Raw genomic sequence first — 16,136 nt, forward strand, 5'->3', positions numbered from 1 at the left:
GCTATGTCACATAAGGGAGAGGGATCAAGAACAATTATAATGATCTGGCTGAATGACAGATTATTGGCTGTTGAACCAACTCAAAAAGATCAATAGTTTTAACAGTTCAGCAGTTTTATGTATAGGAGTGCAGCTAAAAAGTCCCTATCTTCTCCCCATATTTCTGTTCTTATGGCTTGTAAAACATAAACATACAGATCTTTTTTATTACCTTCCTAAAAAGTATAAATTTATTAAGAATTTCAGACACTGCTCTTTAAATCTTACTGCGATAAAGTCCAAAAAACAAATACTGTAACTAAAATAGTGTTTATTCCATAGAAAAAATACCTCATCCAATGCATACAGTAAGAAAGGAAAAGTGAATGTTACAAAAACAAAGACTTATAATGTCATGAAAAGAATATTTGTGAATTATTATATTCTTTAATGACCTTTCTAAATGCATGCACTTTCAATTTTAAAACATTCTGGATGCCTCATTTCTTCAAGATATTTTTATAACATAAAGTTTCTCCATATTTAGCTCCATTATGCCAGATGCACAGGACTGCATTTTAGGCTGAGCTTGTCATCAAAACAAAGTGTAATGCTCTCATCAGAAGCAGCTCGTAGCCTTTTCATCTCAGAAACTGTCAAAAGTAATCAAATATAACATTAAAACCTCGACACCGATCTGTGCATTGATATGACAAAACCAATGTGTACAGTGTTGACAACGGATGTCTTAATACATGTGGTAAAATTTGGCATCCAACTCTCAGAACCAAAACTCAGAGACAAAGACATGAACGTTGACAATGTTCTGGCCAGAGTCGCCCTGATTTGTCAGGTTGCGCATGGACAGTTTCAGTACTGTAGTCAATGGACCAATCAGAGGCTTCACCTGGCGAACCACACCTGAAGGAGACAGAGAACAACAATATCAGTGACAATAAGTACTATAAATAGACTGTGGTAAAATATATGCACTACTAACCAAAATAATTCAGTTATTGCTGTCAGAACAGGAGAAAAAAGTAAAAAGCAGCGGCGAAATGACAAAACCAGTGAAAGGTTGGGATGTAAATCTTCAGCAGTAGCCTAACTACAGTAACAATATTTTCAAAGAACTGACAGAGGACTGAAGTTCTACGATGTTGATGCGCTTCTTGCGCTAGCTGGTGTAGACAAGACATCATCTTGCGGATAATCATACACAATTGTCAGAACTTTTCAAAGAGAATATTTCTTTTGTAGAAAATAGTTACAATGGACAGTAATCGATGGCTTAAGGCAATTATTTTGGCAAATGATTGAAAAGGTTCCCTTCCCAATGGGGGCTGAGGATTCAAAAGTTCTAATACCATGGAAAAGGTAGCCTCCCTAACCAGTCTTTCACTTGCTGATATCACTTACAACAAACATTCCTGTCTTCAGGTGTTCTTTGGTATCAGGTGGTAGATTTGGATCAGTATTCAAATGAAGTGTGGGTTTGACAAGCAAAATAAAGTCCAGTGATGTCAAGACTGTCCCTGAAAATCTGAACTCTATTCCTCCCTCCCACCTTCCACCCATGGACAAGAGACGTCTCTATCCTGATAAAACAGATAGGAGAATAAACATACTGCAACAGAGCATTACTGAATGCCCATGGAATTCATTAGGTGCCCTTTTTAAGTGAACATGCGATTACACTGGGGGAAAAATGCCAGTGTTTATACAGGCTGTCAGCAGGCCTTTTCTCTGCAGACGCTTGTGACATTTCAGCTCTGGCCTGTTTGAACAGCCATCGGCACAGAGTGCAGTCAGGCAGCACAATCCCCACACTGTCCTATCACACCTTCAACCATCCTCTTTCCCTTTGTCATTTACTGCTCTTGTGTTACTCTTATTCATAACTGAGTCAGTAAAGTGTTCAAGCTTTTTTGTAAGATGATTCAAGAGTTTAACACAGCATGGATCTAAAAGACGAAAGATCACTGCCTTCATTGGTCTGAATTATGAGGCTGCTTTCTGTGGTACTGGTAATAAAACAGTAAAACCCATTTGGTCGTTGTTCACCACAGGACAAATGATGATCCATTATGCGCCATTCGTTGAGTCCTTTGGGACACTGGCATTGTATGATGGCAGATCACCCCCACCCACTCATTCTCCTCCTCCTCCTCATCCTCCCCTCTCTTCCCTTCCTGAGGGGGCCTGGTGTTTGTGGCACCATCACTATGGCCCACAAGGGTAAATGAGTCCCATGTGTTTGATGGAGGGGAGCAGTCACAGTCACGCAATACAGCTATGGAGGCATTCCTCCAGGAATCCATCTTTAACTCTGGGAGGGGCAAGAAATAGAAGTTTGAACTGCTGTCTCCCTCTCTCTGTCACTTTCTTTTGCTCTCTCGTCCCTCTCCAAGTAAGATCTGTGGGCACACAACAGATTCCAGCAGATTCAGGCGATAAGCACTTGGAGGAGTGTGGAATGGGGCCCACTTCTACCAGGGTTGCCCCTTTGTTTTGGTGTTTTGGGACTCAGTTGCGTAGTGACACTAGATGGAGGGGAGGGGGACTGAGATTTTATTGTTTCCAAAGCGTCAGCGCCATCAGAGAGCGCTAACCTTTGCTTAAACCTAACAACAGCCGCAACATTAAGAGAATAACTGACATGGAAAAAGAGATTGAATTTTGAGTCTGAAAATTATTTTCAGGCATAAGCCAATCGAGATGGCACGCAACACTGATTTGACCAATGCAAACTTAAAGTGAGTTCACAAGGTTCAGGATTTGTCCGTGTACTTAACTCACACAAAACCAGTTCAAAAGCTTCAGTGCTGGGTTGAGCAAGCACACAATGAAGATGAGTAAGATATCATTATTAACACAATAAGGACCACCGCAAAGAGTTTCAGTCCACATTAAAGCTTTTTTAAATTGGAATAAGTGCTGCCTATATCTAATGCGGATGAAACACTTTATAATGAGGGTCAACTGAGGCGTGTTTTCCATTAAAACAGAAAGAGAGAAAGATTGTTTCTATGAAAAGAAACTAAACTATCTAACCACATGAGTAAATAACATTAAAACACTTTATGTCTAAACTGAGAATGTATTAAAGACATCTAAATAGTGCAATATGTTGAATGTGTCTGAGGGCCATTAGTGTTTTGTAAATTTGTTTGTGGTCTAATTAGCACATACAGAGGGCACAATTGTTCTTGGAACAGAAATGATGTTATAGTGTCCAAATCATCAAAATTCCTCAGCGCTCACTGTTGATGTTTTGAAACACAAAACACAGTTAAATTTTCCTCACCTCAAATTTCAGAATGTGAGATGCTACTGGGCATGATAACAAACCAAGCAGTGTATCTTAACCTGTAAGATGTATCACGGTTACTGTAGTGACCTCGTAAGACGTGTTTTATACAACTTCCAGCCTTTGTTTAACTATTTACACAGCCTTGAAGTGAGTGAGTAGAAAGTAATTATTTAATTAGAAATGCGTGCGCTCATGCGCACAATTCTGCATAAAGGAGTTTGCACAAAAGTCAGTTTACGTGACCATGATGACTCTGTGTTTCTGTAAGCTTCCCATCCAAAGCACAGTGGTATCCTCAATGAGAGGAAAGCATCAGCTAACAGCTGGGCCTCAACATACTTACAGTGAACCTGAGGTGAAACCACAACCGCATACTCATCTTTAACATGTCATCTGGACTGTAAGGCAAGGAGCCAACAGCCACAAAACAGGTTGACTTTGATTGGCTACCACAGCACCTGAGATTCATATAAATAAACATGGGGAAGTTTTCAAAACCCTGCAAGGTCATGTCATCTGAGGCCTGAAGAACCCAAGCAGGAGATCCAGTTGGACTGCTGGAGAGATTTGTGGTGTCTTTCAATCTCACTGAGGTATCTACCACAGGGTGCAAAGGTGACTGTGCTGGCTTGAACAGCCACCATCAAACAAACAGCTGTACAATCTGTCCATTTTCCAAAACATTCCGCCGTACCATAAAGTAGCCCCTTAAGTAGAAAATAGCCTTAAATAAATCCATGCTAGTAGCAGAGACACTGCCACAAAACAAAGTGAAGCAAATGCCAGTAGGCATTTGTCATCCTTCATGGCCACGACGGCTGAAATATTGAAGGGTTACATGTAAACAGTACAATTTCTGGGTTTTCTGGTTTCTGCAACTCTGCGAGGAAGTGTATGACAAAATCCAAAATGAACGGGTTTAACACCAGAGACAAATGAAAAATATGCATTGGCTTCACCACAGTATTGTATAATGACACACTGGTTGTGGCGCTATGCATGCTCACTACAGTGAAACCATTGGAGAGTATCCAGGTGGTATACAAAGTTCCAGTATGCAAAGAGGGTACTGGAGGGCATTCTTCAGCATCATTATGGCTATAACTGTGATATGTTTTGTATCTAAACATACCACTGATGTACAGCTGAGCACTGTTGGTATAAAAATAAAGACAGAAAGAGTAGTTTGTTATTCAGCGATTCTTTTTTTACTGCCTGAAACTTTTTCTCTAAAAAGTCCATAAAAGCGAGGAGACACGCCAAAGAAATTGCTAACTAGATCCCTTGTTACCCCATTAGCAACGTAACCAATTTCAGTTTGATAACCTGTCAGCATAGCTGAAATATAATCCATTCAGACTGCCAACATAACCCAAGTGTACAGGCCCCTCAGGGACTGGATCTTATGTTTACAGCCTGGTCACTGGTCACTGGTACAAGGATGACCAGTCAGGTCAGGCTGTCCAAACACAACTCTGACCACTCCAAAGAGGGGGTGGGAGCCCTGCCCACCCCTGCTCTGAAAGGCCAGCATATGTGGCTTGATATTTTAAGGTCAATTAACAGCGAGTCATAGTTACAGATCTCTCAAATGGCCCATGGGTCATTGTTGGACAGTGTCACCCACTGGGTAGTGACATCATTGAAAAGCAGCCGTAGGGAATTGGTTTGTTCTTTTCTTGGACTTGCTGTTTTAGCAGTTGTGGGCCAGAGCAGCTGAGATGACATAATATGCACCATTATCTTTACCACAACCTTTGCACTATATTACAAGTGACCTTTCAGAGCTAAGACCCATAACTAAGGAGCAGAAAATAGGCTTGACAATGTAGACTAAATGGAAAGAATATAAGATGAAAACCTGCTGTTTGCATTTTAAATCAGGATTTTATATTATATAATCCATCTACATGCATCTTGGTAAGCTGTTTAAGTACTTTGCTATCTATTTTGGCATGTTACTACATGAGCATTAATTTTATGAACTGAGCTATTACCTAAACATACTTACATTTTCTTAAAATCACAGTGCCAGAGAGAGAAGAGTAATGACAAGGATAAATTAAGTAGATCACCAAACCCAGGGAGATAAGTGTAACTGATGAAAAATTAGGACAGTTTTATTGCAAATAATATGTACTGTATGTGTATATAGCGGGGTGTTTTTTACTATGTGCATGGTATGTCTCTGCGAGCGTGACATATCTGCATCATTATCTCTTCATCAGTACATTATGGTGGAGGACCACCCGAGGGGAGCACTGTTTGTTTGACTATGGGATTGTTGGGTGGAGAAGACACTGTTTTGATTAGCTGTACTGTATTAATCTCTTGTGGGGCAGACAAGGATTCCTTATGGGCTTGGCGCACTCTGGTGGGCCCGCCGCTGCCAATGTCGTGAATCATCCAAATGACAGCCACTCAAACTTGTGGAGCTAGTTGTTTGCTTATCTCCACTGCTGTCTTCAACTCCTCACCGGCACAGCCACAAGCTCCACTGGCTCTGAAGTAGTCATGTCTCACACAGTAAGCTTACATTCCACCAGCCACTGTGGACGGCTGCACTGACGACCATGACTACCTGCATAGAGACAAACTGTCCACTTCCTCTTCCATTCATCTGACTGTCTGCCTCACTGGCTGCCAGCCCTGTGCCAGTGGCAATGCAAAAGGGAATTCAGTCCCTGCACAGGATATAGACCGCAAAGGCATATTTCCACCTGCATTTCAAAAATGAATGGAATTTAGCTGCAGCGTCTTAGGCTTGCAGTTTCTCCAGAGGATGGGTATGATTAATGAAGAGAGGATACTGTATTATTTGTTGTTCTCCAGTAAGATAAACAACGTTTACTTTTTTAAATTTGTTTTTGCTAAAATGAATGAAGATGAAGATGAATAATTAGTTGTACAATAACATTCTTCCATGACAAATAATTACTCATGAAGAGGAGTCACTTGGACACATTCAAGGCATTACTAAACAAGTGCTAACTGTTTCCTGATTCCACAGTTGGCTACAGATTGTATTGAATTCTAGTTACACACATTGATACTGGTCAGCCAGCTGGCTGAGCTAAGTATAACCACAAGTCGCATAATTGTATAAATATTGTCTAGAAGTATACTAATTTGCAAGTTGCTTTTGTTAACTTTGTATTTTGCATGGTGAACAGGAGAAAATGGGATCAGTGGGTTGTCACATCTTTTCCTTTGCATAAAAGATTTTTTGTCAACAACTACTGAAGCAAAACTGAAAGAAAGCATGTGTGCACAGCAAATCGACCATGATTCATGAAGATAAAAAACTTACACTAACCTATGATAGCCTAACTAGGAGTGGTCAAAGATAATATTGATCCCCACAATGATATATGCCACTGACAGATTATCAAACAGGGGAACCACCAGCATTTTCTCAGAGGTGAGGGACTCAGCCCTGCTTCCAGCAGAGACCACAGTGTTTTCCAGTGTTTTCAAAGGGAGGACTCATCCATCCACCTGCTGACTGCCAAAATCAATCATCCCATTATCAACCCTATTCAAACAGCCTGTACCTAAACACAAGTGGATGACAGCGTTAGCATGAGTAATGCATTCTTCCACTGTTTGTGTTTCCAAATATGTGTATGATGTGTCACAAATGTTGTCTTTGTTGTGAGGATTATATATATCACTTTGGTGGATCTGCTGTACATACCTGCGGAGATTTTGTGTGGTCGCTGCTGTGCCACTGTGGTCGTCATGGGAATCTTTAAGTGTTTGATTGGTTCTGATCATGTTTTCCAACTGCTGAGGGCCGGTTATGTTTGCACAGATGCATAAGGCTGTCAAGGTTGTCTTCCAGATGTGACAGTGCTGGGAAAGCCAGTGATGGATGACCAGGAACAAGGATTGGTGCAGTTCTTACACTATTTGGTACTGTCAGCCTCTACATGTGTGTGCGTGTATATGCACATATGTCTTTACAAACGCTGCATGCCTGACTGTGCAGACGACGGAGGAAGGAAAAGAGCATCAGCCAATCAAACTTTAAAGAATCATCTTTTAAAGTTAGTAATGGATTCTGAGGATTCCTAATTGCCTCTTTTGTCCTTTAAAATGCAAAAAATACAAATAGTGGCCAAAAATAATGGCCAAAGTTACTTTGAGTTCACGCACTTGTTCATTAGTGGAGCCTCAATGTCTGCTACTCTTCACATCCCACCAAGCTGTAATACCACTGTTGGAGACACTGGAGATACTGGAAACTAAGCTTCCTTAAGTGACACGTCAGCGAGCCTCATACAATGGTTACGCAACAGCAGCATCTGTGGGCCAAAGCACCAGCAGCACAACCCACTAAATAAAACCAAGAGGGCCTTCATCGCACCGTGGACGCCACACTTCACAGCGAACAGGCAGTGACCAAAGGCTCCAGTGCACAGGGCCTCAATTTGGATATGTGATGGGCAACTGGTGCTAACATGCAAGAGCTGCATCCAATAAGCATCCAATGGGTTTGGGAGAGAAGTGGCTCCTCACAAACAGGCCTTTCATGTGGTCGTCAGTTTAAGTGCTCTAATGCTCGGCGAGACACTGAGGCCTAGCGTGGGGAAATGGAACAATACATTTAACCACATGAAGCAAAGCGCCCAGGATTACTTCTGCACATATTTTCTCTCTCTCTCTTTCCTCTTTCCTTGAATCACAGTCTCTCACTTTGTCTTTCTTTCTCTGCAATTTTATTTTCTCTCCCTACCTCCCTCCCTCGCACACACACATACATACTTGCCCCTGCAAATGAGCACCACCATAAACAGGGAATTTCTCCTAAGTCCTCTTTACACACACGCACACAGACACACTCAGTAGACAATATATTACAAAATAAGGCTTATCACTTATGGAGAATTACACTTTAATGCATTCTCACAAAAACATACCATTATAAGACAGTACAATATAATTATAACTGCTTTACCAGTAAATTATGTGAGTTATTGCTGGTTATAAACATTTTTCTCCTATGTCTTTGTGTGAATTTGGGTATGTTTGATAAGCACACATCTGTTTCTGCACAAGTGTACAAGAGAGGAACACTTGCGTGCGCCCACAATCCAGCCTGAACCAGTGACAGACAGTCACACACTCTCTCCTCCTCCCTCTCTCTCTTTCATTCTGTAAAGACAGATGTGCATACTGACAGGCCATCCCTTCATCCATCAGCGAGAGAAGAAGAAGACGCTGTCCTTCCACTACCACACTGCCTGCATCTCAGCACAAAACCAAAACAAAAACACCTAGATGAGCCCAACAATGTGTCATCGTTGGGCTCACAACACCCACATCCACCCAAGGCCAAGGCTCAGTTCAGCTCTCCCACAGGCGTGCAGCAGCCTTGGGTCACCACCAGACTAAAGGATGGGAATGGCTCCTACCCAAACATGTGTTGTTGTTACACACCACTGGAGATGGTATCTGCTACTCCTACTTGAACTAGTGCAGGGCTCTTTTTGCATGCTAGTGTCACTGAACAGGTAGTTATGATGAACTGCTTGTCAACTGCAATCACTCATACATACGTGCATGTGAATACACAAGTGTAGATTCATACACTCTCTTCCTGTACATTCAGGCTGCCATAAGTTATTGTGGAAAATAATGATCTGCTTGGAATAAGCATAGCCTGAGATAAGTGAATTTATTGGTACTTTGTTTAACCACGACTGTGAAAAGGGGTGCCAAATATTTGGTAAGACAGAAACAGACCTTCGTCTGTCTCAAAGAGCCACTCAGAGGACAACAGACACCAAGAGCCCCCGTGAAGATGATGACAGCTACATGATGCCACCACACTGCAAAGACCATAACAGGCCGTGTCAGATGTACTTATGTCAGGGCATTGAGGAGGGGTAAAAGCACAAAAATATCCTATAAGGAATGTCTCCTTATAGGATATTTTTGTGCTTTTGCCCCTCCTCAATGTGCACATGTGAGTTTGATTTGTAAAATTGTCAAAAAGAAAATGTAATTTCCAGTCACAGAGGCTGTCGGGTAGTATGGGCTGCGCGTTAAAGCTACCATTGTCAAATGTTTGCACTGGCTTGGTTCGTCCAGAATTCACACATAACAAAGTAAAATCCCTGTACTCACCCACATACATTCCGTTCTCTACCCGCTTGTTGATGTCGAAGGCGTTCTCCACGTTGCCCTCCAGGATGTCAAACTTGACGTCCAAACTGCCTAAGTGATAGGAGCCGTAAGCCGGCACTGTGGTTCTCAGGAAAACAATCTCTGTTGGAAGATAACAATTAGACACAAAAAAGATTTTGGAGCCTAAACCCTCATAATCACACTGGGATTGTGCCGCCAAGCTTGTGCCAACTCTTGCTTTTCTTTTTTTTTCTTTCCAAGAGGAAGACAATAAAATGGGAGATGGAAAGGTCTGTGTTTATTGCGCACTGAGAGGGTCACAGGAAGGTTGAGGTTTTTCAATACTGTTGTTTAGCTGAAGGGCTTCGAGTCCTTTACACCTCTTCTCAGAGCTTATGAGAAATGACAACAGCTTAACTCCCTGTGACGCTGAGCATGAGTGTGTCTGAAACATGTACTGCATGCCAGCCAATAGATGCTTGTCAGCTGTCACTGTCTGTGTGTGATTACCGTGGTTACTCATATCCATCCAGCATGGCACTTATTCTCTGGTTTGGGCCAGCCAAGCTAGGACTGCACGGAGAACATCGTGGAATAGCTAATTTGGGGGTTAGAGGTAGTCATATGGATTCTGACAACTGCAGGGAAATGTATTTGATGGGAGCTCATAGATTAAGAGAGATAAAGTAGAGCTCAAGTGAAAAATAGGGCAGAGGACCATGTTGACACTAAAAAACCACAAGTTGTCATGCTGTCCTCAAATCCGTTGTTTCCAAAAAATCTTAACATGATGCTTTGTCAGAAAATGATGGCTCCACAATGGGCCTTTGTAGGTTAGTGAACATGTAGAGTAGAGGGATTTACTGGAGACATTTTAGGGGAGATCAGTAATTTTTAAAGCATTATGTTAAACCATTTTGAGAAATGCATTTATTCGCTTTCTTGTCGGTTGTTAGATGAAGATATCACTCTTTTATCTGTACAGTAAATATGAATATGAAACTATAGCCATAAGCTGGTTAGCGTAACTTAACATAAGAGTTGGAAAATGGGGAAGTAGAATATCGTCTCACTGGAACAGTACTTCACACCTTCAAAGTGTTGTTTTTACAATAACTTTTTTTGTATTGGATTGGATTACGTTTATAAGTGACCTTAAGAGGTGTTGGCAGGTGGGTTTTGTTACTATTGTGTAGGGCCATTGTATAGTATCCCTCTGGTTCGAGTCCTAAAACTAAGCTAAGCTAACCAGCTGCTGGCTAAAGCTTCATAATTACCCTATACTAAAGTAATATTGATTTTCTCATCTAACTTTCAGCAAAAGGAATAAGCCTATATATGATGGACTCTTATTCCAAGAAAGTTTATTTCTATGAAACATAGTACACAGTATTTTGTCCTTTGTGTCAATGTATACTTTGCATGTCTGCCAGTCTGGATTACTCCAGATTTTCAGTATCCATATTCACAGAAAACATTGACCTACCCTCTGGCCTTGTGAACTCTCTAAAGGTGGGCAAGGAGATGAAGGTGTGGGACACAGAGTGCGTGGGGTCCAGAACGCAGGCGATGTCATTGGGCTGACAGGTCTTTGTACAGCGAATGGTGTCAGAGCGTGCAAGCCTCGCCACTCTAAAGGAGAGAACAAACATACACACCCACAAAAACAAACAAACAAACAAACAAAAACACAAATGGCCTCTGACCTTTAGGTTATATAAGACTTACAGAGCCTTTGGTTTCTAAAGCTAACAATAAGAGGGCATCATTGGGAGCAGCCCACTGCGTAATCAAGAACTCAGTGGGACAACTCCAATGGCCGTTATACAAACAATATCTGAACAAGACAGCAGGGATACTGGATATAGCAGTCAACATCAAAAACAATCAAATTCTATGTGGTTTGGAAGAATAATAAACCAACATTGGCCAAACCTCATGCCGGAGCCAAACTTTGTTGCTTGTGGAGACTAGCGCTGCCATTGATGCTTTTCTGATGCACTGTTTCAAGCTGTGTGGGAAATGAATTACTACACTCACAGAGAATGATCCACAACCTGCTCAGGAAAATATTTGGATTTGCTGAGCATCCCCGGCTTCACATCAGATAATCTCTTGAGGAGGATTTATGGGGCAAGGGAGTGTTCTGAAAGACTCCTAAATTGTGAGCAACATGACTAGACAACTCCCCAGCCTCTCCCCAGGGCAGCTCTCATCCTATTATTTAGGGCTTTGTTTATTCCACAGACTAATCAGTGACAGGTCGGAGGGAATGGAGGGCCTCTGCTGGCTCCTAAAGCTAACGCCACCTGAAGTATCGCTATTCACTACCTGTCTGCTACATAACACTTTGAGAGAGGTTTTTGAGGCATTAACAACCTCATAAATCAAGAGTTTGTCTTTGAAACGATGAAGAACTTGTGATCATGAGAGAGCTATTGAAACAAAATAAAAGACTTGACTTTGACATTCAAGATGTTAAATTCAAACTTGGTATTCACAAAGGAGGCAAGTCAGTACACGGCTATATCGGGTTAAGAAAACAGCCAAGATGCCATGTGTAAGTCCAGTTAATGTGCATGGCAGCCATATAGCCACATTGTGAGTCATGGGCCGTGGATCTCTGGCGCTCCTCAGGGGACCTATAGGCTGCAGCTCAAAGCCTAGGCATGGGTTGGGTTGCAGGGCTCCTTCCATGGAGAGTGAGGAGAGAAGCCCCTGACAAAAAGTCAAGCCACCACTGGGTAGGGGCTTGTAATTAGCAATTAGCGGGTGGGTCCAAGTTTTGCTTTGGCCCAGGCCAAACCCACAAAATGTTCTCCTAGTTTATAATACCACGGCCTGAGCTGCAGAAAGACCCGAGCGGGACTCTAGAGGACGAGGTGAAAGCTCTGTTGTGGTAGAAAGCAAATTTACGAGAAGATAATGACCCAGGGTGAACTGCCCCCTTACACACAGATGGGCACTTCAAAGCAGGGGCAGCAAGTGGAGCTAATTACAGCTCCTTGTTAATGCATGTGTATGTCTGCACCAAATGTGTGTATATATGTTTGTTTGTGCATTCGTGCCTTTGTGCATGCAAACGTGCTCATATATATACATATCTGTGTGTCTGTGTGTGTGTGTGTGTGTGTGTGTGTGTGTGTGTGTGTGTGTGTGTGTGTGCGCGTGCATGCACAAACGCACGTCTTCTTCATCTCCCCATGCCTCACGTGGCCCAGCCCAGGATAAAAACCCCAATACTTTGAGACCAGAAAGGAAAACAGACTTTTTGGATGAAAGTCCTCTGGTCAAGCATAGGGCCTTTTATTTTTTTGGTAATTATTATTTATAGTCGGCACATTGATAACGCCCCAACACAAACACTGCAGGGCATCATTCATTCTGTGCGCGGTGATGTTACTGTACCACAAATTGTTCAGACCACCGGCCAGAGCCCAGAGCCCCATAACTCAATGTCAAAGGGGAGGAAAAAACCTTCTGCGCGCCACTATGTTCTTATTTTAAGGATATCCCCACTAGGGACCAAGTGCATCCTTACTGGCCTGACAGCTCAGGACAGGAGGAACCTAGGACATCTGAATTTACAGTTATTATAAGCCACAACCCTCGGGCAGCAGCCTCACAGCATGTCAAACTATTTATACTCTCTCCTGCTGGTGCACATTTCCCTCTTCTTTGCCACTGCATCCCATCTCATGTCACTTACTCAGCCTTCATTTGGATTATCTGTCTGCTTTGGGGTTTACACCCGCAGTATGCAGTGGAAATCTGTGTATTTTACATTAAGCTCAAAATGTAATGGGAGCTAAAGAGATGTGCAAGAAAATAACTGCCACAGAAAGATGTATTTGCGGTGCAAGGTAACTGATGTTTGGGGAGTGGGAGTAGGAGTGCATTAAAAGGCCCAATCAGGCTCATTTTCACTGGATTTGGAAGTGTGGAATTATTTTATGGCCTTAAATTGTAAATAGTGAAATTTGAGTTATATGCACATATATAACTGAAAGGTTTGACTTGGGAATGGGAAATTTGACCGATTTAAAATACACCTGGTTTGCTTTTGTGTTTATAAACATAACTGATTCAGCAAAACTTTAAAATCATCAGGAAACAATAGTAACTAATAACATTATTAATAAAAGCTGCTGTTTTCTAGTGTTAGTATGTGTACTAAAAGACCTTGTGTATAGATTTGTGTGGTCAGTTTTTTCAATACGATCACGTCCCTTTAACTTTAAATATACTGTATGCGTTACTTAAGATTTTACTTGCATGTATCATTGGACTTCCTCCTCACTGAAAGCTGTTGGAATAATAGTAATATGAAACTATGTGAGGAAGTCTTCATGCCTCCATCTGTGATTTGGCCTCACATTCCAGCTGCTCCCTATGCTGTATTTGATTAAACCCCACAATGCACCATTATCAAGAACTGGAGTTGACTTGAACATGTGTTATTTCTATTTCAATTTTAATAGAAAACTGTTCATCCAACACATAAACCATAAAATACTGCAAAACGTCAGACTTTATCATGCAACCATCATCAAATTACACTCAATTGTAGGCAGACTTGAGTGTTACCATTTTATTATTTACCCTGACCTAGAACGCCACCTAGCGGCTATCACAATACCTTACCTCCAAAATACATTCAATTGGACCTAATTCATACTGCTGAATAATGATTTGTAATTCTAGGGTTTAACAGTTGATTATGTAAACTGCTAGAGAACTAAAAATTATGCTTACTTCTTCTAATTTTTTGAGTGTTATTGTTTTTTATATCCACTCTTTAAAAATGATGTGTCATCTTTAGCACGCGTTTAGTGTCAAATAATCATACTTGATGTTGGTGTTGATTTATTACAAAAAAGTAAGTAGAGACAAGGCTGGATAATTGATCGGACAAAAGGGGCAGCTACCAGGGACCCTGAAAGCCCCAGAGTCACTGTTTTGATGATGTGTCTAAAGGAACAGTTTGGCATTTTAGGAAGTACACTTGAAAATACACACACACACGGCTTTCTTGCTGAGAGTTATATGAGAGAATCAAATCGATATTGCTCTCATAGAATCTCCTGTAGTCTTTTTGTCACCATGGACCCAGAAAATTACTATACCCAGCCAAGAAATAGTCTGGCACATAACCCTTGTAAAAGTAAAACTAAAAAAAACCTGTTGTCTTTACACTTTTGTTATTCCACTTTCTTGCAAATGGTTGGATGAGAAGTTTGATATCACGCTTATATCTGTACCATAAATATGAAACTACAACCAGCAGCTAGTTATCTAAAATTAATGTAATTACAGGAAACGTGGGAAAAACAACAAAATCCGCCTACAAGCACCTTAAAAGTAATTCACACATTCAAACTAGCTGTTTCCCCTTCTTTCCAGTCTTTATGCTAAGCTAAGTTAGCTAGCTGCAACTCAATCTTCTCTCATTTCCCAAAATATCAAACTATTCCTTTAAGAATCGGCATCACTCAATCACAATATCAACATAAATTTGCTTTCTTTGTCCATACTGTTAATGTGTGTATTTAAAAAAAAAAAGACAGGATAATGCACAGATAGGAAGAGGATAAGGGGTCATTAGGGGCCCAAGTCCTCCAAACTGGTTAGATTACCCGAATATTTAGGCAAGACCAGATTTTAAAACATAAATCCAGGAATGAAAGAAACATAAATGACCTTTGGTTATACTAGTTTTCGCTAATTGTAAATCATAATTTATATGTATATTTACCTGCATATCTATCTATCTTGGCAGTATGTGCTGTATACATAATGTATTGTCATCTTGCATGCATTTTGTTTTGAGGATTCACTTTTTCTGTTTTCTCTGCAAGACAATGGGACACACATTAAAATGACACATCCTTTTTAAGGGTAGAGTAACTTGTGTAACCCTACATAACTCTTGTATTTATTCTAGCAGGGGATTATAAGGTACTTTGGGCTCGTCCTGGGTAACAAACACCAGCACTTTAGCCAAGTATGTGCTGACTGTGCCGTAGCGACGCAGCCTTAGCTCCAGAGACAGCTCAAAGTCCTGTGGCTTGTTGATGAGCTTTGACACCGACATCACGCCGCCAGTGGGCATCCGTTCCGTCTTGAAGAAACCACCCTCATTGCCAGCAGTGATAGCAATCTGGATGTCATCACCAGGCACGGTGTGGGAAGGACCCATCCGGAAGATGTTGGTGAAGACGGGGATGTTGGTTGGGAAGGTGAGGTAGTAGTAGGTTATTCTCAGGGGCATGGTCAGGCACTCTGCAGACTCATTGCAAAGCAAGCGTTCACATCGACTGCAAAGAGAGAAGAGTGGGGGGGCAGGGCAGGATGGGACAAGACAGAACAAAACAGGCAAAGAGAGAGAAAGAAAAAAGAGAGACCAGGTGTAAATTTAATTTGCCGTGCATGGCATGCAGTGGAAGGAACATCAGTCTGCAGCATTTTTACACTTTACAGGCCAGTCATGGTGCCATATGTGGGATCATGCAAGAAGGTCTGTCACTGGTGCCTCCATAACAAGGTGGTCATACACAGCATCTACTGTAATTGAGCCAACAAGAAAATCTCCATGTGCATTTCATCATTCTAAAACAACAGAACATGCTACAGCCAGTAGCAACTCATTCCAGCATTGAGCACACTGGACATGCAGAGCCCTGATCCTTAAAGTACACATGAATAAGGGTCA

General features: G+C 41.5%; 1 protein-coding gene across 2 annotated transcripts in view; it reads right to left on the minus strand.

Annotated features, from left to right (window-relative positions):
- Positions 1-290: 290 nt before the first annotated feature.
- The window catches only part of fbln1 (fibulin 1), a 28,679-nt gene continuing 12,833 nt past the window's right edge, over positions 291-16,136 (minus strand). Inside the window, exons 15-17 of one of the 2 annotated variants that reach the window (XM_051381819.1) lie at positions 10,911-11,056; positions 9,425-9,565; positions 291-900 (exon numbers count right to left, since the gene is read on the minus strand). In XM_051381819.1, the coding sequence (XP_051237779.1) occupies positions 761-900; positions 9,425-9,565; positions 10,911-11,056 (427 nt within the window). In that variant the 3' untranslated portion in view covers positions 291-760. Of the gene's footprint in view, positions 901-9,424; positions 9,566-10,910; positions 11,057-13,879; positions 15,742-16,136 lie in introns of those variants that run through there. The other variant, XM_051381820.1, reaches the window with a different exon arrangement.

The sequence above is a fragment of the Dicentrarchus labrax genome, unplaced genomic scaffold (genome assembly GCF_905237075.1).
Source record: "Dicentrarchus labrax unplaced genomic scaffold, dlabrax2021, whole genome shotgun sequence".
NCBI lineage: Eukaryota > Metazoa > Chordata > Actinopteri > Moronidae > Dicentrarchus > Dicentrarchus labrax.